We start from the raw sequence: 26,522 nt of genomic DNA, 5'->3' as shown, positions 1-26,522 counted from the left end.
GCAGTGGATATTTTTGTTTGGGCAGAGGCAATGTTGAGATAGTACCAAGTTTGTCCCAGGAAGTAACAACATGATCGTAGACAGTCTTATTCAGAATGGTGGCTGCATCTGCCAGTAAGTAAGGGTCTCCAGTGTCAGTGGGGCAAGCAGTTAATGGATCTGTTTGCAACAAGCCTTAATTGCAAGCTGCCAGTATATTGTTAAGCCCAGCATAAATCAAGCAGCCTAGAAGGTGGAGACACTGATGCATCCCTGCTATAACCTGGACATGTATACTACTTCAGTCCATTCTGGCTTGTAAGTCAGTTTATAGACTAGCTCCAAATATCCAGGAACATGAGGACCACCTTGATTGTACCCCTTTGACCACAGCTGGAGTTATTCCTTGACCTCCTTTCCATGTTGGTGAACAATCCCAGGAGGTCCCCACATGAAAGAAGTTGCATCATCAGTCATATTTTCTCATTTAGGAGATGGCAAAACTTAACACTTTGTCTTCCTAGCAGTGTCAGAATTAGTAAGTTTTCAAATGAAGCACCCAAAGGCATTGCAAGACCTTGTAGAGCTTCAACCATCTGTCCCCACCAGTCCAAGTAGAGCAAGTTCTGTAATTGTGCAATGAAGGGAGTGTTAACCAGTTGATTCCACTGTACATTACCTTTGATATCAAACTTCTTTTCCTTCAGTTGTCAGTTTCAGCCATCAGTGGCTACAGCGTGACCCCTTACAAGCCTTTGAGATCCATGGACTAGTCATGGGCTATCCAGTGGAACTAAGAAAGCTTATCCATCATTTTCGAAGGTCTCTTGAGCCTTTTAACTGGGACCTTTCCCTTGTCTTGAAGGGTCTTATTAAGCCATTAAGCCTTTGCAAGAAGCTTTCTTGCTGCCTTTCACACTGAAGACAGTTTTTTTTCTGGTATTTGCATCTTTGAGCCAGGTCAGCAGAGTCTTGGTTCTTTTGATGAGAGTTATGTAGGTTAGAGATTGGCCTCAGTGGGTTAAACATATACCTCTGCCTTAGTTGTAAAGATTCAAACATCTTTCCCTTACTTCATTCACCAGTAATGAAGAGGACCTAATCCGTCCTACTCTGTGAGAGCTGTTTGTCCTTACCTGTAAGAATTCAAGTCCACAAGATCAGAGCCCTCTCTACTTCATTAGTTTTTAGCCATATCTTGGATATAACTTTAATTTTAAGCATAGGTAATTGACGCTGTAATACCTTTGGAGGTTTACTGCACACTCTTTACTCTCAAATGATTTCAAATATATTAATGAAAACTGATCATCATGTCTGGCCAAGTTTTACCTGTGGGGAAAGACTTGGAGGAATCATCTTCCTCTTCCTAAATCAGTCTCCTCACATCCACTCTCTATTGAAATGTAAGAAATACTAGAGACCTAGGCTTCTGGAGTTAGTAGCTTCTATGATGTCTCATGTGACTGGCAAGTTTGTTTACTTTTTGAGTTGACATATACCATTACAGATGCCTTGCTTTACACACACTAAAGTGGTTTATCCTAACTTTTAGCAACTTTTTTGAGTTAACAGAGAATAGTCCAATACCTATATCAGTTCGTAAATACTCTCCTGGCACCTTTACGTCTCATTCATTACAGTACTCTGGGGCTTTCAGCAGTTCAGTATTCTCATCTACATTCCTATTTGGTCATAGTATATGAGTGATGGGGTATTGATGAAATGAAATTAATTTTTTCATAGAAACCCTTCATTCATATAATGAGCTTCTTCCTCCCAGCCTCACTGACCTTTTAGCTTCAAATAAAGACAGAACATAAACTGAGGCATGTAAAGCTCCAGGACACATATGCCATGCTACTACAATTCTTTTGTGTTTTAGACAGAGTATAGTGTCTGAGGACATTCCAATACCACAATTGTGGGCATGTATGAGTGATATGTATGTATTGAAAAACTAATTTTGCTTCATAAAAATAAAGTAAATACAACAATTTGCCAAGCTTTTTAATAATGTATGATTAAAGAATGCGTAATGAAACAAAAAAATTTTAGCGTTTTAAATTTTCTAATATATATTAGTGTAGTTCCTTGGAGAATCATCTGTATCTTTACAAGCAGTTAAAAGTAAATGTTACCCTTTTATGAAAACAGAAAAGCTTGGTGTCATTAATATTGAATGTAAGGAAGATTTAACAATATTTGACAAACATCTGACAATCCATTTGATGACCACAGAAAAAAAAAAAATGGTCCGAGCCTCAGGACTAGCCCAGGTGGCATCGGGGCTGAGGAAGCAGCGCCGATGCCTGATTAGTACAGTAGTTAGTCGTCTGTGGCTATAGATCCTACACATCCTCCAAGCCCAATTTCTTTCCAGCTTGCTGCATGGCAGTCAGCAGCAGTCTAGCAATTGATTTTTTTTTTATTTCCAAGTAATTTTTCCCCTCCCCATAGAATAGAGCTCTGGCTTGAGCATGCTGAATATTCCAGAATTAGTGATAAACACAAATTATCGTTGTAGCAGGAATTTTACCGTTTTGAATAATGCTATCTCGCTCTTAGTCACATATACTAGATTTTTCCTTATTCCCTCCTATTCCTTCACCCATTCAACAGTTGTCTTGCTTTCCTCAGTATTTAACTTAATTTTATGTCTGGCATCTTTGAAAACTGATTTCATAGGTGCTATATATTATGAAAGTATTGCAGTCTACGACTAGATTTTTTCTCTTCATCCTTCTATTTTCTGGGTTTCTTTTAAGGGAACTTTTTTCATGAAGATAAGAGTTTTAAGTTGAGATGCAATTAAACAAGACTGTAATACTTATTCCACCAAAGTGGTTGTGTTTCTTATTTCTTTTTTTTTTCTCAATAAATGGTTTGGTTGATGCATGCTGCAGTAGCCATACTTGATCTAGGGTAAATGGCTGTTTGCAATTGAGGACTTTTCAAGTAACCTCTTTTATTTTACATTGGATAATAGTGTTGTTAGTTTGACCATTACTTTTCCAGTACTATTAATGCCTCATTAAACATAAGATTATGTGTTGCTACACAGTAACAATCCTTTTAAAAGCAGTTCTGGTATCATAATGCGACTCATAATGTTTGGGACCTTTTCTGATGAGCAGGGTCAGGAAGCATTTAGATTTTTTAAAGTCCAAACATCATTAGTCCATGTGATGTAGTTTCATCGATAAAGGCTCAAGCTTTTTTTTAAATGTATTTTACCTGTGATTATTTTATTTTGCACAAGTTATAAATTATAACAACAATGATCAAGAGGGTGTTAGCCCCAAGTGTCATGGTCATGGCATCAAAAGGGATTAGGCAACTACTTTTTGAAAATGAGTGTTGTATGTACTGTCGTTTGTTGAATAGTCCATTGCTGTAATTTGGTGTGTTCATGAGAACATAAGGCTTACCAAAGGTAAATCATATATGGTGTATAATATGTGCCTGCATTACATGTAATACAGTATGTATTGGTATTGTTGGTTAAGAACTTTCCGGTTCTTCAAAGATAGGTCTTACTTTCCAGGTGTGTTTGACACTTCACAGATTACATTAATCTCATTCCAGAGGTAATACAGTTTTTTTATATGGTAATGCTGCATTTTGGTGAGAATCTCTTTTTCTAAAAGACAGTCAAATTATTTGTACTAAAATTAAGGGATTATATGCCTTACTATGTGAGGTTAATACCATCTAAAGAATTCTCTTCAGGAGGCAGTTAGATTAAGAGGTTTACTGTCCTAATGGTTACTGATAATAAATCAGTAAGTTCAACCACTTTGGAGTGTACCTAGCCAGATGATTTAAATTTGAAGCACATAGATGCTGACAACTTTGCAGAAATGCAACAATGCATACTTATTTTTAACTTTTGCAGTGTAAAGTAGTCACAGTCGAAATTGCATCTTTAAAACTTGAAGCCTTATTGATGGTAGGTGACATCAGATGTACCTGTACATAATTTCTGTTATTATTTATGTTTTCCTGTGTTTAGTATTCGAGAAAAAATTTCCTAGTGTGAAAGTCTGAGTAATCATGACAATCTAGCAATTCCATTTGGACCCTTGAAAAACTGGACAGACTCAGTTGAGTTGAAAAATTATTGTGAGGAAAAATAATTAGATGTAGGAACTAGTTATTGAGCATTCTAAACAAGAGGTACCCATCTCATATTGAGCAATTCTAGACAAGAGGTGCTCATATTTAAAAAAAAATTGTAGGGGGGTATCAACGTAAGCTTTCATCTACCCTAGAGCAATATTTCATTAGTAAGTTCTAAGATATGCAGACATATATAGGCAGTTCTTGAATAAAGATTAAAACCATCTCATATATTGTGGCTCTCTGCAAACCAACAAAAATCTTAAATCTTTAAACAGTATACAGTATTTCAATGTAAGACAAGTTACGACTTTTAAGTTTCTCACTATTGACTTTTATAACTCATTCATCCACAGCAAAGTTATGCCAGGTTATGTCTGTACAAATGACGTTCTATGATGAAATATATACATGCTTTATAATTCAACCTATTTTTTTTTTTTTTTTTTTTTTTTTGGAAAAAAATCAAGTACAGTAGATGAATCCTTTATATCTCTTAACTCTTAAATTGGTATGTGTGGCATTAATTATATTTTTCCATGTTTATGGTATAGTGCTTGACACAACTTTTCCCTACTTTTCCCTATTTTCAAATTTCCTATATAAAGTACAATGTATGCAAATCAGTAGTTTCGTAATGCTTCCTGTGCAGTTTCCTGTACATTATTAATGTTTAGATAAACATTATATTGCTTTACATTTTTCATCTTAAGCTGTGGTGAAATTACTTAACCTAGACATTGGCACTCAAGAAGGCTCTTACACTTGAAAATGGGTGTGCTTAATGAATGTTAGTGGGATTAGCACTAGAAAATTTTCTTGGATTAGAACATTGAATCTGGTGCCTTTCTTGAGCTAGAACTTTGTTATCAATCGCCGTACTACATAACTGCCGTCCCAGGCTTTTAAAATAATTTCTTGTGGTGTATCTTGTACCTGCACATTTGTTTTGAACACCTCAATTTCCTTGACCTATAATGAAAAATACTGTAGTTGAAATTTTTGTTTGTTATAAATTTTTCAGTAGGCTTGAAAATGAAGGCGACCACTGAAAATTAGATACAGTACATTATCATGCCTCTTGATGTTGTCATATCAGTGCAGGAATACAGACTTTACTTTACAGTACAGTACTGAATTTCACCTAGTATATTACTCACAATAGTGTGCAGTTGGTGCAAATAAAATTTTTTTCTCAAAGTAATTAGTTTATACTGAATATAGGTCACCAGACAAAAGGAAGTTTTTACATATTCAGTTAATATACATGTAATTCAAAAAGTTTCTGACAGTTATCTTGCCAAGTCATCTAAATCTCGTTACTGTCTCATTGCACGTTAGTACATACTGTAATTTCACTTTTTTATAACTGGTTTGTAAATCTAAATTAATTTTAATCTAGATGTTCAAGACTCTTGATTTTTCTTACAAAATATTTGGTAACTTGATTTTTGCATGGAAAACCTTATAGCACTTTGAATACTGTTGATGGCCTAATTTTGAATTACGATACTTCCAAGATTCTATGAAATCGCAATTAATTCCAAACATAAAATAGCCCAATTTTTATAGTTACTGCCTCACTTGCTCTTTTATAAATGTAGATGTCAACTAGTATCACTGGCCTTTACTATCACAGCTCCTAATAAATATCAGTTAAAATGGTAAAATAGTAGAACCCTCTCTTTCATGGCTGGCCATATTTACTCGTAACACACAACCTTGGCTTAGTCATTGGCAGAACATCTTAGAAGCCTTTGACGAGGTACAGTCAAGTCCCAATTAAGCCTCCTGTATTTAAGTATAGCCAGCATTTATTAGTTCGTACGAAATTCCTTCTTTGCTTTATGGCAATTGGTAGTGGTTTTTTATCCGAGTCATTCGTTATACTAATGTGTACAGCTAATATTCATCTTAGTTATAGTACTGGTTGGTCCTTTCATCCAAGTCAGGACCAAGAACAAACTATGCTCTGTAAACATTAGTGAATGTTCCCTGCAACAGCCCTTTGGCCCACAGCTGCCATGCTTTCAGACTGTTACCCTTTATCTGTTCCCCTTTATCTGTTCGATTTGGTCTCTGCTGACCTAGCTGTCTAACTACTTCAGCTTCTATTTTCATCTCTCATTTAAGAAACAAATTTTGTGTGCGCACGCCATGAGTCAAGAAATGTGACTCGATGGTCACATTAAATTACTAATAAATATACTTTAAATAAATCAAGGAACTGACCTTGCTAATATATCTAAAACAGAACCCAAAAGCTCAACAAGAAAAAGGGTTTATGCTAAGGTTACTCTGATGACAACTTCTGATACTGTGTTCATTAGCTGTAGTTGTTAGCTTTTAGTACTCTAGCAAGATTCTTCCGTTACTTCCTGTTTTGTTGCAGGATTCACATTTTGTTCTAAATCTAGAAATTTTCATACACTGTATCAAGAAAGAGAGCATTTTAAATGAATGTTTCATTCCCAGTTAGGAGCCTTAAGAGAACCTTTCGAGTTTTCGCTCATGCAGGTAGATCCTCATTTTCCTCTTACCTTTACAAGAAATAGTAATACAGTACATAAATGTATGTTACCTTCAGCTGTAATGTTCTTGAGCATTTACAGATTAACTCATTTTCGCAAAGGATCTAGGCAACAGTTTTGTCAGCAGCCGTAGCTCACAAATAACAAAGACTGATACACTACATTTGTCTTCCAGTGTTAAAATTTTTCACTGAATAAAGATATCTTGACAGTGTGGATACACTTTAGCATCTTTTATATGATGATACCATTAGATCTAGAACAGTTTTACAGTGAACTGATATTTTGCCAAGCTCCAGTTCCCTCTCCAACATTTTCTTGTTTGATGTTTCAGTAGTCATTATACTGTACCTTCACCATATGTTAGTGTACTACTGCTTGTTCTGGAAAACTTTCCAGTTTCCTTCTTTCCTGATTTTGTAATGGAGGTGGTGACTTCCTGAAAGCCTCTTTTTTTCAGAATTGTTGGATTATCTTCTTCCTTGATATCTTGAAAATAGCCTTTCTTTTTAGTATTTATGTACTATTTTAGACTTAACCTTCTGTTTTGTCCATCTGTTAGTTTCAGAAGTATAACTTAAAACAGTCCCTGTATGAGAAGATTGTAGCTATTGACAATAAAAGAAAGTTCAATCCATGCAAGTGTTATGACAACTGTACATTACACCTTACCGATATTTTTCCACTTTATTTCTTGTTTAAATTCACACCTCACCCAGTTAATAGTTTCAAAAAGCAGACTTAGCTCCAGTTGTAAATCTGAGCATTATTGCAGCTTTTTACTGTTATCGAATTTTGCAACCTTTTAGCTTTTAAATTAGCATTGCCATGAAATTTTCATTGTTTTTATTCTTTACAATAGCACTGCTACCGAAATGTCACAAGTGGTACAGTTTCAGAGCTCCTAGCATCTTGATGCAAAGTCACCAGATGCTTTATTATTGTTATCATTATTAGATATGTATTCTAGTAAGACATTTTAGTTCTGTAAGAAGGGATTTTAGATTTAAAAGAACTTGGGAACATAAGCCCAGTTTTAATATATGCATCTAGCTCTAGATTGTACCCCAAAAAAGTGTAGACTTTTTAATTTGTAGCTTTCAGCATACAGTAGAGCCTTTTATTAGAATGTACTACTACTGTACTTAGGTTTATAGCTGTTCATGCGAATTTTTACTTCCCTTCTGTAATCTGGTATTGTAACTTTTAAATGTTACAACATTCAGTTATCAGATAATTTTAGAACATCATATTCAGCCATTTGTCCAGCCTTACTTTTCACAATGTGCTGGAAGTGTTCAGGGCTTGGGAGCTGATTGGGATGAATGTTATTAACCTTTGCCATTAATGGAAGGTCTCAGTGATAAAGTTTACTTGTCTGCATTCTTAAGAGAAGTGAAAATTTAACAAAAAATAAAGGCAATTCATCTTGCTTGGGGCCTTGTTAAGTTTTGTATTTTACATCAAATTTGCATGTCCATGCATGTATGAGCCACTATATCATACCGAGTACTTTATGTAATCCATGCTTATGTTTGAGAAATTCTTTGAATCTTAAAACAAGAAGGTTTGTCATTTGGAGTGTAATTTAACATTTATTTTCACTACCAGAAGTATCAGTACAGTGTATGATAAGTATTAAAATTATATTCAGAATTACTATAAGGCTGAGCTTCAAGTGTTAATCTATTTGCCTTATACTAATAGCGGCACTGTATTTATAGTAATATGTAATGCCATGATTATGTCTACCACTAATTTGTCATTTGAGAACATCAGCAGCTCAATTTGTGTAAGAAAATGACGGTGTAAAATTCTCATCTTTATAACCCTTAGGAAGATTCCCAAGCACTGGCAAGAAAGCATGTCTCACCTGGACTAATTGACAGTACTCTTTGTCGGATGTCTTTAATTTCCTAATATTTTGCCACGGAATGAGTGTTCATTGGGTTAGCGTAGGTTTAATATAATGTACAAGCCCTCCCTCCCACCCCAACTATAGCCATTTCATTTTACTCTCATATTATTGCAATCATGGCATCACAGTTTCAGTATTTCTGTTGTATTGATAAACTGCACTACTGAAAATATAATCCTTCTGTTAGTCATAAATTATCAATTATCTTCTAAACTGTGACTGTACAAGGATGATCAGATGTCCTTTTATATTTCAGTTTGGTTGCAGTAATTTGAGTGTGACTGTTGATTGGCCTACTCTTTGTTCTGCGCTCTTGCTTTGGCTCTGTATTGAACTGTTATCTTGCTCCCACATCTTCACTCGGGCTTCTGCAAACTCTTGTAGTGCTCTCTTCATTTATTCCTTTTCTGGTTTCTTTGAGAAAGGAAACTAGTATCAGATCCTTTACCATATCAATACAGTATAACTTTACTGAATAGTGACCAGGCTTGAAAAACTGTTTTTGAAGTAGTTCTAAAGTATATTTCTTGAAAATGAAAGATGAACATAGAGATTTGTTTATATCATTGTCCTTGATACTTTTTTATTTGTATTGATGATGATAAATCCTTTAATAATGTACAAATGAGTCTACCGTTTGGGTTCATCTATCCATCAGAAGTTGGAGCAATACTGGCTGTTGGAAGATTGCTAGGAGACCTGATCTGCTACGACGCCTCTCCAGTTGTAACGGGAGCATCATCACCGTTTTATTTCAGCTGGCGGGAGGGGAGACTGAGAAAGGAGGCACTTTTCAACTAAGCTCTCTGTACTCACCCTCGCCCCACCACTCCTCTATACATGAAACCCGCGAGCATGACTTAGGACATAATGCGAGGACGGTTATTACTTTGCGCCATTGTTTTTCAACTTTTACCTCTTAATGGGTAAATAAGATCGCTACTTTGTAGCTTGCAGGGTTGACACACATTAGCCTGGTGCTATTCAGTACTTCCTGCAGGGTTATTTTGGATCTTATACTTCATTTACTAAGCATGTTTTCACAATTTATTTCAAACATTGTTATATTCATTTTAGTTGAGTTTCAGCTACTTATTTTCTTTTGCATTTGTTGTAAAAAGAGAACTGATTTTGGTATTACAGTGGGGGATAACATTACAGTTTTATGCATGATTACTTTGTGAATTCGACTTGAAGCTGTCCAACCATATGTGCTAAGGCTCATCCTCGTTGAGTGGACCTGGTCCCAGGTTTGGTGTGTAGAGGCTCTCATATGACACTCATACCACTCAGTAGAGAAAGGCATTATTTTAGAAAGAGGCTTAGTTCTTGTTTGACTAAGAAGGGGATATACAAGGAGACAGATCTTTATCCCTGGGGATAACCATGTGCATGGTGCCACCCCACACCTCTCAGACAGCCCGTAAACCTGGCCATCATACTGTAAAATAATAATGATAAAATATAGAGAAACAAAAAGAAATCCCTACTAAATTTACCGGATGGGGTCTTTATTTTTCTAATTAGACTCTCATTTCTGTTGGATATCAAGATATCAAAATTAGAAGCAAATTGAAAATTGTGAATCCATGGGTGTTTCCAGCAAACTGAAAATATTGCACTGGATGCAAGGAAAAAATTCCTGGTAACACTGTAAAAAATAGAAAATTTTTTTGTTACCATTTCCACACACTTTATAGAACAACAACAAAAAAAAATTATATGAAAATAACAATAACTTGGTTACACCTATGAGAAACATTGGCAGAACTTGTACTGTAAGGGGCCTTCAAACATCATTAATATAATGCTAATACAGGTAAATTACTTTAGAAGTGATTTAACTTTCTTAATGATGAAGATTATTTTATTTCATAAAATGCCATAAGAACTTGTCGTGGCCTCCGGTAAATTTACTCCCTTACCAGTTAAATAGGTAGGTCTGCTGTCAAGAATATACCAATCAGGTTTGCCATGTGATGTTAACGTTTTTTATCCTTACCTTGCAGAGTGCAAAGCTAACCTAGCACTCTAGCCACATTTGCAGGAGCGAGATCGTCCCCTGGGAGGGAGGAGTAGAGAGCAGTGAGTGTCCGTAAGCTGGGTAAGTGCTCCCCTCTTGTGCAGAAAACTTTCAGGCCCTCTCACCTACCAGCCAACCCCAGCTCCCATAACGCTATAACCACCTCACACTCTCTCAAGTCACTGTCAAACATGCACAACTACCTAGTCTGTTTGTTTGTTTCAGAGGTAGTGCCGGTACCCGGCCTGTGTGGGTGAGTAAAATTTATCATCATTATTATGTATTCTGTTGCCTAACCCCTGTGCTAGTACTGCCCACCAAGCAGGGCGCATAAATGAGTTGCTGTATTCGGGTCTGGGGTGTGGCCTCAATTTAAACAGGGAAGCCGCGGGATGGATCTGTGGCCTGTGTGTCACCCCCTGCGAGCTCTTAATTTAAAAGTTCCCCCCAGTTTGACCATATATTAATACCTGTTCCCTTTACAGGGCGGCTACGCTGCCTATCACCTTCCGATGTATGAATGACAAATGCGGAGTGGATCCACGTATCTCCCGCTTTGTACTACCTATTGGTGCCACAGTGAACATGGATGGAACAGCATTATTTGTTTCTGTGGGAACAGTCTTCATTGCTCAAATGAATGAAATACCTTTGGGAATTGGCGAATATTCTACTATTGTGTAAGTCAGTTATTTTGCATTCATATTTTGACTTGCTTTGCTATTGATGTTAATTAGTTTGATTTCATTGACTTCCATCATTATTGAGGTTAATTAGAAAGGTTCCATATTTTCGGATTGTGTCAAAATCTCTCTCAGGAGTATATAGAATGATGCAACAGGATTACTGTACTGGTTCTCTTTCAGTGTGACCGCCACAGCTGCAAGTGTAGCAAGTGCAAGTGTTCCGAGTGCTGCTCTTGTTCTCATACTGATTGTCCTTACATCAGTCAATTTGCCAGCTGAAGATGTCTCATTACTCTTCACCATAGACTGGCTTGTGTAAGTTATTTATTGTACTGAACAAGGAAATAGTTTTGTGCATTGTACAAAACACATAAATTAAAACTTCCAAAAGATTTAAGATTTTTAGCCAATTAAAATGTCAAGATGCCTCCATAGTTGCTTTGATTGTTGTCTTTTTGTAAAATTAAATTATCATCTGGACTACTAAACATCATGCAGTGCTCCCGTATACTTGTACCATCAACATTTTTTGTAATTTAAATGATCAAAAGAAAATCTTATATTTTTCAGAGATCGCTTCCGCACAACCAATAATATGCTAGGGGACTGCTATACAGCTGCCATAGTGGAATACTGGAGTCAAGGAGAGCTACAGGCTATGGATGCGGAGACAGCTAGCACGGAAAATCCCTATCCTAGTGACGTAGAGAAAGCTGCAGACCTCACTCCACTGGTAACCCGTCTGCATGATGACCCTGATGCCATGTTGCATGACCCAACGGTGCTACTTAAGGGAGTGGTGAGATTACTAATACCTGTGGCTATTAAAGTCCATGTCTTGCTTTTTGATTAGCACAGCTTACCATATATGTATTCAGAAGGAGGGAGTGATTTTTTGACATATTTGATGTAGGGAAAGCTCAGCATAACTATTTAGATTGTTGCCTCCCATTTTCTGGCAGTTATTAAATCCTTTAATTTTAGATTTTGTGCCACTTTTTGGCCATTATTTTTTAAATGGTCTCTTGTTTTAAAGTAGAATATATTAGAAATGGCAATAAGAAGGAGCATTGTTGAATGTGAGCCAACTTAAAGGTCCATTGTTGAGTATAATTTTTTTTAGCAACCACTGACATGTCTTGGATGGAAATCCTTTGTTGAAGAGTGCAATTTGTTCAGCCTTACAGTTCACCATATGATAAGTATGGCATATTGGTGCGTGGTGATAAAATTAGATAGTATGCATGAATTAACAGCTTACATTGAAGATAAACTAATTACTATATTTCAGTACACTAAAGCTAAAAAAACTAATTACTATATTTCAGTACACTAAAGCTAAAAACCTAATTATATTTCAGTATGTATATGCAATATGTTATATTTTTATTATATGTTTATTCTGGAAAATTATTTCTTGAATGGATCATACAGTGCCTCAATATGAACCTGTTAAGGTTTAAGAAGGAAATTTGATGTGAATTGTATCTTGAAAACTTGAATGCCACTACTGTATTAGTAGTACTGTATTGCAGTCACACAATCTGAAAAAATAATATAAAAAGTTTTTATGTCATCTGTACATTTTGAACTTTACAATGTAGTTGCCAAATATTTTCAAACACTCCTGTAGCCTTAGGTACATGTATTTTAAAATTACACAGAAAAATATCTGCTAAAACTAAGGTTAAAAACATATTTTACAATTTTATGAAAACCGAAAGTCATGCCCCCAATGTTGTGGCAGTACAGTAATGGAATTAAAGAATTATGCTGTTAGTGAAATACACATTACCCTAAACATCATTCAATATAATTGCTAAATAGGTAACCAAATAGTCGTCATGGTGGCAGTGATGCACACTTTCTGCAGATGCATTCTACTTCCCCATCATGCTAGGTTTAAGAAGTAAGGAAAATGCCAGTTTGGAAATTTGAGATCCAAGGCAAAGCAAGAGAAACCAGTTGCAATTCAAAAATTCCTAAAATTGCAACATTTTAATGCTACAGATTTCATTCATGGACCATGCTTGGTAATAATGACAATAATTATGAACTGGCTTCATTAACATAAACCTTAATGCTTGCTGAACTACCTGTGATTAACCATTGTATTTTCTTAACTAAGGTATGGATGCATACATGGTGAATTTTTGGTACCTTGCATAAAAATTTCTAAAAAGATGGTTCATATTATTACATCTTAATTTCTAAGTTTTTTCAGTTGAATTTAAGCAAGACTGTATATCCATGGTATTCTTGTACATTTATCATATATTTCATGTACTGTTCATTAGTTTGTGTGTTCTTTTACCAAACAAACCATTTATTTCACATAAAACCAGTTAGTCAGTCAATTCCCATGGTCAGACAATCCAGATTGCTAAAGCTGAATATTCAGCATCAGTGCTTTCCAGCAACTCCTTATAGAAGGCAGACTTTCACATTTGGTATTTTCTATGAGCTCTACAAGTAAGTTCATCAGTCATTAATGCTTCTTTTTGTTGCATTGTGTAATATACAGTGAATATCTGTCAATATCTTTTCACATGTTTTAGTACAGGCCTCATCAGTATTTTTGAGGCTGTAATAACTTAAAATTATTTTTTTGATCTTTATTACTCTTTAGAGGGCAATACACAAGGACTTTAGGGATTGTGGTACCTAGTAATCAGTTTTCTGTGGTTAATGCTGTATTATGCTTGCCATATCTTTATATCTCCTTAACGTGCTTTTGCATGTACTGTATCCTTTGTTTAGAATTGGGCTTGTCTTCTGTTACAGGGAATTCTGAATACCTTTATCTTTACAAGAGGGCCAACAGTAGATTCATATCTCAGTTCTGTATTTGGAACAGTAAATGCTTTACTGATGCCAAAAATATTCTCTTTTGAACTCATTTGGTGTGGTTGCTCTTTGGATAAAGGGGCTGCAGTATGAAAAAAGACACTCACAGGCAAAGTAAGAAAGTAAAATTTGAATATGCAATATCTAATGCCTGTGTGTTTGGGTATTCTCAGTATTTCCTTCCTCCCCCACACACTTTCTAGTACAGTGCTTGTCCACCTGCAGCCTGGTTCTGCTGTCAGGTGAGATGGATAGAAGAACACTCACTCAGCCGTTTTCTGATTATTCTGCTAATAACCTTATTCATAAAGGGCTATCTGTAGGGAGATGAACTCTGTTACCAGTGAAAGAAACTGGTTTTCCCATAAAAATTTGTTCAGCAATGCAATTTTATTTTAGCAATAATGTTGACCGTACAAACATTCCTTCTGCTAATGTATAAACCCATTATAAGAGGCATTAAGGGTATCTTGAAGACAAAGACACTGTACTGCTAAAGGTTTAAAGGACAGTAATGAGTAGCAGAGGTAAGACCAGAAAAAGAATATAGAATTTAGGCCAGAAGCCAAGCACTGCGACCTATGAGGTCAAGAAAAGGAATGAAAAGGGTTGTAGCAAGGGGCCAAAGGGACACTGCAAAGAACCTTAAGTAATGCCTACAGTGCACTGCATGAGGTGCACTGATAGCACTACCCCCTTACAGGTAGCAGAGTTAAGGTACAGTCATTTCCTTAAGACCAAACATACATAAATACAGTACTGTTTATGATCGGTCCCCAAGCTCCTCTCCATTCAAGTGAGATATAGTGAAGTTAGGCAATGTCCGCTGGTGTCTCAGCAGGTAGACTTCTGTGAACTCCCCATGCAACTTGGACAGACTTGCCTAAAAATCTACAGTATCCCAGCTTTGTCTGTCATAACAGCAGCAGTTCTGTTCTTAATTTGAGCAGTTGCTTGAGAAAGTAGCTAGTGTAAGGGATCCTAAATGTACGTGCTGGAGTGTCTGGTAAAATCTTGCCTGCATCTACATAATTGTTCAGAGGTTTTGATTTTTCTTATTCTGAAGCCAGTTGCTTCCCCTTTATGAGACAGAAATGAACAGTTGTTCTAGAGGCCAGTTTGGTAAAAGATTTTGTTAGCCAGACTTCATGCTTAAAATTTTACTCCTCTCTAACTTCTGTATCTATTGTTTATGCATTAACAGCTCCATTTCTGATTTCTAGTTGTCTACTTCAGGGTTCTGGTCTCTCATTTTCATTTTCACACCGTATTCTTCATGTTACTTGAGACTTATTTTGGGTTATTCTGTTCTTTCATTCTTTAGTGCTGTCTTCCATACCATGTTTTAGGCTTCCTCCAGTGTTGGGTCAGATTCTTCACATTATTCACTGCAGTGAGATTGCCTTTTTCCTCTTCTGCAAGTTACCTTTCATTTGAATGTGAAGCCTTTTTCCTCTCCTGCAAGTTACCTTTCATTTGAATGTGAAATATTGTATATGACGTGTTTTGCGTTTGGGATATGACTAAAAATGCCGAATCTTTGTACAAATACAGTATATTTTACATGGAAGTCTTCCTTGTGACCCCAATTGTTAAGACAATCATTAGCAAAAATTTAGCAATCAACATAGAAGAGTTTCATGGTCACCATAGGCTGCTAAAAACATTCCACTGGGTACTGATGACATTTATAAGTCTGGATAGCTAAATTCCTTAATTTTCATGACTAGACCCATATAAAGTATGGAGGCTGTATGTAGGAAAACAATAAAAAAAATATTGCTAAGTTTTAGATGTGTAAATGCATTCCTCCATTTCATGAAAATAGAATTATGAACACATTACAATATTTCTTTGATGCTTTCCTGAGTTTCAGTGAAAACTTTTTTAAAGATTTTGAATGAAATATTATATAAACATGAATTTTTAGTAATCTCCCATATGTTTTGCCATTTACAGGAATCTCCTGCAACAGAGAAGAAGATGTTGAACAGTGGCGAAATTCATGTAGAAGTGGAAACTACACCAAAGGAATCAGCTACTACAACAAAGATGTAAATCATGTTAACAGAGTACAAAAGTACTGCAAATCAAGATTGTTATAGGTTTATAGTCCAAAGGGATTTCAGATATTTTATTCTAATAATATAAAGCATGTGATCCAGGAGTGTTTGGGCAGTCATATGTGCATTGGTAACTGAAGTTGCAGTACAGCATTATTAATAATGTTTGAATAACCTACTTTGGAACACATATGGGTGCCACTTTCTTTGCAGTATTTTGATGGCTTCCCAATTCTTTGTTTTAGAACAGTATTAATAAGTATTTAACATGCATTATGATGGTAACTTGAAATGTTACCATATGAAATGACAATAAATCATCCTGATATATTACAGACAGGATTATTCAAGTGATTATGGTCTGTTGTCAGCCCTCCTGTGCTGTAATGTTTACCAAGCAATCAAAGTTTATGATATTTTGATATAGTCAAAAGAATTGTCCTAGTTTTTTAAATTACACATACCTACAATTAACTTGAGCCTAATTTAGTACAGAGCAAACTTCTACATATAATAGTCTTAGCTTTGTCTAGTGGCAAATGAGATTTAGGTGGTTGAAGTTCATGCTTTTAATAGCCCAGTACATTACAGTATTATTTGCCTTTGTAAATTACTTTATTGAATTTGTGATAGTGCATTTGAATTATTATATGCCTCTGATGTAGTAGATTTTGGCCATTGTTCACTTAAATCAAGATAGTATGACTATCCTACCATATTATGTTTTCTAGGACAAAGTGGTACATCATGCATGTATAGTTTTCTATAGAAAATGGCCAATATAGAATATTGCCAAAGTGAGAGTGGATTATTTTTTCAAGGGAATAAAACAGGACTTTGTATAAAACAACTTAATTTTGAATGAAAGATGTTTGATTGTTATAAGCCATTAAATTCATTGCCCTGGTCTGCTGTGTACACTTAAGTGAGATTGAATTATTTTTCAGTAAAAACCACTTCCCCACCCCTCTTTTTTTTTTTTTGAAGTGAAAGGGAATCAGTGAAAGGTTTAATGTATATACTTTTGTGTATATATTACAGCTTTAGTTGCCCATATTGGGAATCATTGAATACAGTTCTTATATTATTTGGAAGATGTTAGGTATAAGATTGAATGCAAATGCTTGGAAAGTTCAAGGAAGCATTACAAATAACTTTCGTTTTTTGTGTTAAGGCCTTTCCATACAGGTAAACTTTGTTTTCTAGTGTTGAAAGACTGTTTATTAAGTCAGTTTAGTTCTCAAGACAGCAGTTACTTCATTTGAACATCACTGCATGGAATGTGCTTGTTTGTTGTTTCCAGTGATGTTAATACATACCATGTTATGAGCATTTCTTTGCTGTGCAAGGGTTTACTTGTAGTAGCATGATTTGGAAGCAGACTGAATGTTCATGCATCTTTGAAGCGTGCTTCAACTTTGTACATGTGAGCAAAGGACAGAGATAATTTCATGTGGAATTTTGAAGAGTGAAAGTTGTTGTTCTTGACATAAAACAAGTACTGTAGTTTTTTAGTATCTGAAAATGACCAAAAGTTTTCCTGTTACTATTTTCAAACATTGACAATATTAATTTGGAAAAGGATTTGATTCTTAGTACAAAGATGAGTGGCCCATGTAACAAATGTTATTGTAGTAAACAATACAGTTTACTTCATGTTATACCACCAATATCAGTTTATTTCTAAGTGAAGATTTCAGGGATACCCATTTACCCTTTGAACAAAGGAAATGTTATGGAAGTTTGAGACAATAACTTTAATAAGTTAAAAATTTGTGATGTTGGGTTGTTTTCATCAATTCGTTCTTGAACAGAGTTTATGTCTCAGCTTTGTCATATAGATGATTTAGGCTTAAGTATTTCAAGCATGTTACTTCTGAGAGATGAAATTATGATTCTTCATAGAAGTAGATTCCATAGCTGAAAAATGGCTTCCAGCTATCCAAAAACATAGTTCAGATTTGGTTTCTAATTGCTAGCTTCTCAAACAGTTCTGGAAGGAATTTATATTTTCAGTAGTTATTAGCAAAAAGTGTTAAAAAGATCATACTTTGAATCCTAGTGAAGACTTAAATATCTATATTTTCTGAGCTTACATAATATTATTGTAATATTCTTTATATTTAATAAATACAATGAAATGGACAGGTTATGGAATGGTAATGGTGTACTTACACTTGACACTGCATGGTGGTATAGCATAGAGTTTGCATTTGTATTGCAAGTTAGCACTCATTTAAGATGTTAGACTGCTCTTAAAGCAGCAAGGATATAAGTGTCTGCTACTCCTGTATTTTTAGACCTTCAGTAAATCAGCAACATATCCATAGTGTAGAACAGTGTCAGATGTTTACAAGCTAATGAATCAATGGATGTTTAAAAAATCAAAGGAACTCGGTCAACATGACAGCAAACCAAAGTATTTCTGCTGTCTATCCCCCAAGTCAATGAATTGAATAATCAATATTAAGGGCCTTTAAGCTTTGCTTTTGTTATATTACAAAATATTACTTTTTCATTAATACAGAAATTTAAATTTCTGTGACTGCATTGCAATATACAGTACTAAAGAAGTTGATGTCAATGTTTTACTAATGAAATAGTAAAATATATCTTTCAATCATTACCATTTGATTTTTGTATGAGAAATAAAAAGGTACTGAGATAACGTTCATTAATTTAACTATATAACATTCATAAAAAGATTGTGGTCGGTCAACTTTAACCACCAATTGCCTGGATCAGAAAATGCAAAATATATGTATCCTATGGGATTTTTTTTATAAAATTTGACATGCAAACGAGACCATGGTATTGAAACATTTTGTTGTAAAATTTTAAGCACAAGATCCCTGTAACCTGTTTTTAAAAATACATACTTCACATGTCTAATTAAAAATGTTAATTGCAGTTCAACCATGTGGTACAAGGTAAATTATAACAAAAATGTGGTACAAGGTAAATTATAACAAAAAAAAGAGTTATTAACCATCTCTCTTCAAAGTTCATTGTCACCCTGAAGATTACCTCTAATGATATTTTGCATTTATGTAAATAGGAAAAGTATTACAATAATCTCATAGTATCTACAAATTGCCAAATACATGCAAAAAATGTAACACTGGGTTTTAATTAAAAAACACTTTTCCCCCTGAAAGAAAGACTTGCAAAAACCTCACTCTGTTTGTGCCCTCATGTCCATGAAAGGGGAGGAGGGCAGGCTCTGATTCTGTAATTACTTGGTAAGTATAGCCTATACGAAACTAAATTTTATTAAAATATTTTCATATAAGTAACTTAGCAAGTAATTACACAGCTGAATCCCACATTGAAAGGAGGCTGGGATACATGGACACATTCTAACTTCAAAACATTAAGGCATGATAATGACTGAAAAAGAAAAATTGCTAGCATTGAAACAATGCTTGTTGTTTCCTTATGTGGTAAGAGAGCTACTGCACATGAATACTGTTTCTGGTTGGTACTCATCTTAACCTGTAGTGGCGTGGCGGTAAAAGCATGGGGTGCCTCTACTTTAGTGGGAGCTTTGCAGCGAAGGATAGGATCGATGGCTAGCAAAGCATATATAAGTGCCCTTGACCTGGGCCCAATATCAGTATTAAAAACCACCAGACATTGCTTTCACCTACACTGAAAAAACCACAACCCATCCACTGAGACTGGTGGGTACTCCAGGTACACTGTACCCCCTGGCTCCCGAAAATTCAACACCCTACTTCAAGGCGAAGAGATAGTAAGAGAAAAACAGATTCCTATGCTTCCTCCCCCAATACCATGCCAGCCACTGACAATGACCCCAAGGCACTGCAATTACCAAACACTGATCCAACTTCTTTCAAATAGAGACACTCAAAGATCAGTTTGCACTTCCACTAGGCCGACTGCAGAATGGAAGTGAGGGACATATGTGCCTGAAAGCTAATAAGGTAGAGACTGCTCTGGTGTCAAGAACTTTCACTTTGAAAGGTGGCAAAATGTCCTCCTGAATCTGAGAGTGTGCCTCAGAAGTTAAGTCTTTGACAAAGAAGGACAATGCGTTTTTAGTCAGAGGGCGAGATGGGTTCTTGACAGAGCACCAGAAGCTACTGGATAGTCCTCTGATCTCTACTGCTCAGGTAATACCTTAAAGCCCTAGCAGGACAAAGAACTCTCTCCATTAAGACCTAATGGATCCATTAGGTCTTAGGAAGAAGGAGAAAGAATGGGGCCAAGGCTTGGAAGGGTCCTCATTCTTGGCTAAAAATCCAAGGGTAAAGTAGCAAACTGCATCTCCTTGTGAAAAAACCTACCCTTATCAATGGCTTGGAACTCGCTTATAAGTTAGCAGTAGTCAAGGCCATGAGGAAGAGAGTCTTCCGTGTAAGGTTTCCCTGAGAAGGGGAACAAAGGGTTCAAAAGAGGGACCTGTCAACCAGTTCAACACTACGTCCAGGATCCAGGAGACCGGATCTTCCTTTCTTTGCTTAGACGTATCAAAGGACTTGATGAGGTTGTTAAGATCTGGGATAGATGCAAGATTCAGGACCCCAACCACTGAGCTAAACACAGCTCGATACCTTTATCGGTGGAGAACAAGAGATTCCTAGATCTCCTCAGATAAAGGAGGAAATCTGCAATCTGGGTCACAGACATCTCAGAAGAAGAAACATTGAGTCTGAGACACCAGCTTCGGAAAATCCCCCACTTAGCCCGGAAGACGTAGCTAGGAAATTGAAGCCTGCATCTTGCAATAGCCACTGCAGCTCGTCTTGAAAACCCTTATGCTCTGACAAGCTTCCAGACAGTCTCAACAGTCTCAAGCGTGTCAGGGCAAGGGCGGCAACCCTTTGGTATCTCTTAAAGTGAGGTTCTCTGAGTAGACACAGTTTTTAGGGGAAGGAGTCTCGGAAAGTCCACCCATAACTGTAGCAGGTCCTGGAACCATTATTTCATGGGCCAGAACGGGGCTATGAAAGAGTCATCGTAACGTTGTGATGAGCCCAAGACTTGTTCAGCACTTTCCTGGCCATGTTGAAGGGCAGAAAGGCATAGTGATCCAAGTGGGACCAATCTTGCAGTCTGTTGTCCATGCTAGAGAGTCCGGGGCCTGAGAACAAGAAAGAGAAAGGTGATGGTTCCTTGAGGTGGCAAACAGGTCAAATATCGGCCTGCTCCATAGTATCGCAGATTCCGATAGAACAGGGGATCCAAGGTCGAGTCAGGGGGAAGGACCTACTTTTCGACGGCTCAGCTCGTTCACCAGAACATTTAGTTTGCCCTGAATAAATCAAGTAACTAGACTTGCTTGATTTCATCTATCCACAGTAGAAGGTCTCTTGCTGTCTGGCAGAGAGAAAATGAGTGAGTGCTGCCTTGCTTTCGCATGTACATTAGGGTTGTGGCATTGTCTGAATGGACTACCACAGCCTTAGTGTGAACTAGGGTCGAGAAGCACTGAATGCTTTCGGCTCCTTGACATTGATGAAGATTCTGTTCACCCGGCAACCATGTCCTGGAAACTTCCCGGAGTCTGAATAGAAGTCTAAGTCCTGCCTCAGAGGATGAAGGGCTTCCTTCCGAAAGTCTACGTTCGGACCGCCACCATGCCGGTCCGATCCTGATCTCCAGGTTTATGAGAAATGCATAGGTGTCCAGCTGTTTCCCTGTCCCAGTTGGCCTTGAGGAAGAATTGCAAAACTCTCATGAGAAGTTTGTCTAAACTTGATGAACATCTTGATGGACGAAAGAGTCACCAGTAGGCTCATCCATGGGCTAAGCAAGACAAACGGGCTAAAAACTTTTGGACCGTCTGAAGGCAGCTGGCGATTCTCTTGGCAGACGGAAAAACCCAAAAAGTCTGAGAGTTGAGACTCATCCCCAAATAGAGGAACTCTCATGAAAGGGCCAACTGGAACTTATGAAGGTAGATGATAATTCCCAGTTCCTGAGAGAGATGTTAAGTCCTTTGTGCACTTTTACCTTGAAGGGGATCAAAGAGGCAAGTCGTCCAGATATAGACTGACGTTTATGCCTAATAAATGAGTCAGTCTATGCCTATTAAATGAAGTCATTTTGGTAGAGGAGGGGGACTCAAGTGAACACTTGAGGTGCCGTAGAGAGGCCGAAGCAAAAAGCCCGAAACTGGAAGATTTAGCTGGCACTGGGCGCTTGGGAGCTGACGCTCGGGTGGCGCTGGGCGCTCCAGGAGGAGACAGGCATTTAGACGCTGATGTGGAGTGCCTGAGAGAGTGTACTACAAGACAAACCTAGATACTTTCTGGAGTCTTGATGGATGGGGAAGTGGAAGCATGTGTCCTCCATATCCAAGGTTATCATCCAATCACCATGGAGAATGGATGAAAGGACTGACTGGTTCATCTCCATTTGAACTTCGTCTGCCAGATGAAGAGATTGAGGGCACTTATGTTGACTAGTCTCCAAACCCTGATGATTTAGGGACTACAAACAGACACTGCAATGACACACACACTCCTGAACCAAAGTCGACTGGCAGATTGCATGGCCAAGAAGGATTCTGTACAAGGCGAATGGTCACAGCCGTCCAAACACGGCCAATGGCTGTCCCTCTGATGGCGTGTCGTCTTCCTTACAGCCACTGTGTATCCTACCCCATGGCCGTGGCCCTCCCATAATCTCTTGAAGGACAAAGATGATGATGAAGAGTTGCAATACAGCAAATGACGACGAAGTATGCAGGGGTGGCGATAAAAAACTTCATCAAGAATAGCTGTCCCAGGACTTCTCCTCATCCAGAACAGAAACAAAGGGAGGTGGAGGGAATGTAGGAACGCCTGTCTCCCCCCCCGCCCTCCGACAGAGCAAGTACCGTAGACAGGAACCACTATGGAAAAATTGTCTAAGGGTCCTGCAAAATCAACCTCTGTTTGTTTTCCATGCCAAGGGAGAGGGGATTCCATGCCCTAAGACAAGAAGAAGCTCTCGTACAACAGGTTGTGACACAGCCGCACTGTAGCAAGAGAACTCGCCTCCGTCTCAAGTGCTGCAACACTTGAAAGACTAGGACATTACAGCATTCCAAGTAATTGTGTAGTCGAAATAAAAACCTGCTTGTTTCAGAGAGACAACACTCGGAACAAACAGAGAAGAGATGTAGAACAAGAATGTTCGATAAAACGAGGTTGAGAAGGCACCTAAAAATAGAAAAGGTTGGAGGTGAGACTGCAGTCTCGCTCTCCTTGGATGTGAAATACTATACAAGATATAACAGAATAAGAGAACAAACACCAAGCCTAAGAACAGAGTTGGATTTGTTTTCTAACAAAAAGCAAAACAAGTTTGAGAGAATATCAAAGGGAAAGGTTCATACAGGCTAAAATGAGTTATAAAAAACTACACAGCATATCTGTGTAGCGCTGTAGCGCAGCAAGAAAGAGCGAATATATAAACAAAGTAGAACATGTTGTACACTTGCAGTATTTCCAAATAAGCATAATATCTCAAAGGCAGCAACAGCAGAAGAGACATGTCTGTCTCAGACCACAACCAAAAGGTAAAGTGAATGCATACTGACTGGATGGCGGAGCTTCCTTCCCTACCATCGGTAGCCAACTACCAATAACCACCTTGTTTTAAGTTAAAACGGCCAGTTCCAGCTTGTGCTGAAAGTAAATCCCCATATGTAAAGATCCAAGGTTTGCAGTACAGTAAAACCCCTGTATTCGCGTTCTCACGATTCATGGACTCACATATTCGCGGATCTCTCTGTGGAATGTATCTACCCATTATTTGTGGAAAATTCGCCCATTCGCGGTGTTTTTCACTGAGAAATATTCACTAATTACTGTACTGTATTTTCATATTTTCATGACTAAATGCACTTTTTGTGATAAAACTATTAAAGTACTCAGGTATAAGCATTTTTAGAAGGTTTTTCATGTGTTTAAATTATCAAAATAAGCAGTTCTAAGTGTTTTTAGAAGGGTTTTAAGTATTCACGAATTTTAGCTATTCACGGGGGGGTGGTACACATCCCCGGCGAATACAGGGTGTTTACTGTATACGTGTAGGAACAAACAACTACAAAGTCAAACATGACCTACATAATGGCGTTGGTCCTGTCTGCTCTCCATTGAGAGAAAGAACCAAGTACCAAAACAAAATGCAAAACATTAACACTTTCTGCACCAGTAACGTGTATGCACAGAATGTATAATTCACAAAAAGCACTTAAGTCATGTACAGGAATAGGCAGCATATAGAAAAGATACAGTTTAAGAGGCGGGTCTGGACTCTATATCTATCACATCACAGCCAGAACAATAGGTAGTTTCAGTTGAGTGAGAAAAAGCATCCCCTCTCCCATCTCTACCTGGGTACCACCTTTGTTTAGTCAGCACACAGTTGGTCCAGTGCGTGCACAGGGATACTCCATGTATGAAAAATACAAATTTTTAAAAATTTGGCATTTTTCTAGGTATACAAGCCTTAAGTTTTTTATTTGGATATAAATTCTGTGAAAGCTGGTTCGTTCTTCATAAGTAATTTAACTAGCAGCAGGTGAGCAAGGGGTCAGAAACTCATCCACTAAGTCTGTAAACAGCATCCCTGTTTTTCTTTGGCAACGGGGACAAATGTGGGGTTGGTTAGGGGTAAGATCTTTTAAGACCAGGTTTATGTACCTACAAAAAATCCAAATTATCTTGAATTTGTCATTGGTTCATATGAGAATACAAACCTTCATCTTTTACATGGAGACTCACTCCTTAAGTGAAGGTATTACCTAGATCATGATGTATTGATCTCCAACCCAGAAGTGTCAGTGGGATAGGAAGACCAGCTCATAAGGCAACATATTTTCGCAAAATCCCAGATAATTCTTCTCTACCCTACACCCTTACAAGATGGGCAGAGGGAGCTACACCTGCTGGCTACCTGGTAAGTCAGAGATCAGAAGGTCTGTTCTGTAACCAACGTGCATCTGGCCCAACCATTGATACTATGTTCGTTGGCTGCTGAGCAGAAGAGGAAATACATAACAGGTCTCTTTCATTCAGGAAAGAATACCAGTCATCTTTCTTTCATTCGATCTTGTCACTATTTAAACCTTAGGGAAGATGCTGTTCTGTCCCTGTAATGCTCGGGCAGCTACAAGTTGAGCAGCCACCACAGGTCCTAAGAAGAAAGTATCCAAGGACTTTTGGACTGACCTTCAGTAAAAGGAAGCAAATTATCTTGAATTTGTGATTGGTTCATATGAGAATACAAAGCTTTATCTTTTACATAGAGACTCACTCCTTAGGCAGGAGGTATTGTTTACAGATCATGATGTGTCGATCTCCCACCCCGAGGTGCCAGTGGAATGGAACCCACCAAGAGGTGCCAGTGGGATGGGAAGACCAGTTTGGAGGGTAGCATATTATTGCAAAATCTAAGGTAACTATGCTCTAACCCTGCAACCCCTCTCCTCCATAGGTGGAATAATATTGTCAGTGCACCTCATGTGGTGTACTGTATACATTACTAAAGGGTGTTTGCAGTGTCCCTTCAGCACTTAGCTACAACCACTTTTCAGCCTTTTACTTTGCCTACATTCTGCTACCTTTCTGTCCAACCACTCCACCTTCCTCTTTCCATTGTCTTATACGCTGAATGACTGAAATTGCCTCAGTACATGGCTTTATTGTCAAATTTTAATAAATCAAATCTACCCCTGCAACCTTATATGAAGGAAAGGAAGCTATACCTACTGACTACCATGAAAGTCAGAGATTGGAAGCTCTAATATGTAACTAACCTGAATCTGTCCTGACAAATGATAGTATGTTTGTTAGCTACTGGGTGGACGGAGATATAGAAAGAGGGAAAGATACTGATGATATTTTTTTCATCCAGTCTTTTCAGTACTCTGAACTTCTGGCAAGACACTGTTGTGTCCTAGCAATGCTCGGGCAGTTACACACTGATCAGCCACCACAGATCCTCAGAAGAAAGTATCCAAGAACTTGTGGGCAATGTGCCTCAAGTAGAAAAATATGATGGTGGTCTTGAAAAACCAAATGCCTGTCCTCAATAACTGTGACACCGAGAAGTGCCCATACGTTGTGAGCCCTAACCAGGGGTATAGGCCATCCTCCTTCCCAGATGACTTGTACACCTGCTTGAGGACCTCATGAAGCCAGAATGATACAGTGTTCTTGGATACATCTTTCTAGTGCCTGCTGCTAGTAATGAACAGTCATCAACACTTGAACCTAAGGGTAAGAGTAGAGTCGTGCACGGGTAGTACTGTAAAACATACCAGATTACACAGCATCTTGTCTTGATCATCTCAAAGGGATGTGTTAAAAAAATCATGTTCTCTTGTAAGAGAAT

At 37.5% G+C, this 26,522-nt stretch overlaps 1 protein-coding gene across 12 annotated transcripts in view; it reads left to right on the top strand.

Moving 5' to 3' along the window:
* Positions 1–19,288, top strand: part of LOC136853069 (excitatory amino acid transporter 2-like) — a 224,122-nt gene extending 204,834 nt beyond the window's left edge. For 5 of the 12 annotated variants that reach the window (XM_067128321.1, XM_067128320.1, XM_067128315.1 and 2 more), the window contains exons 9-12: positions 11,059–11,253; positions 11,440–11,574; positions 11,830–12,058; positions 16,066–19,288. In XM_067128321.1, the coding sequence (XP_066984422.1) occupies positions 11,059–11,253; positions 11,440–11,574; positions 11,830–12,058; positions 16,066–16,164 (658 nt within the window). In that variant the 3' untranslated portion in view covers positions 16,165–19,288. Of the gene's footprint in view, positions 1–9,208; positions 10,655–11,058; positions 11,254–11,439; positions 11,575–11,829; positions 12,059–16,065 lie in introns of all 12 variants that reach the window. The other 7 variants (XM_067128323.1, XM_067128317.1, XM_067128322.1 and 4 more) reach the window with 5 other exon arrangements.
* The last annotated feature ends 7,234 nt before the right edge of the window (positions 19,289–26,522 follow it).

This window comes from Macrobrachium rosenbergii, chromosome 26 (genome assembly GCF_040412425.1).
Source record: "Macrobrachium rosenbergii isolate ZJJX-2024 chromosome 26, ASM4041242v1, whole genome shotgun sequence".
NCBI classification, from domain to species: domain Eukaryota; kingdom Metazoa; phylum Arthropoda; class Malacostraca; order Decapoda; family Palaemonidae; genus Macrobrachium; species Macrobrachium rosenbergii.
This window is presented reverse-complemented; position numbering and strand designations above follow the sequence as displayed.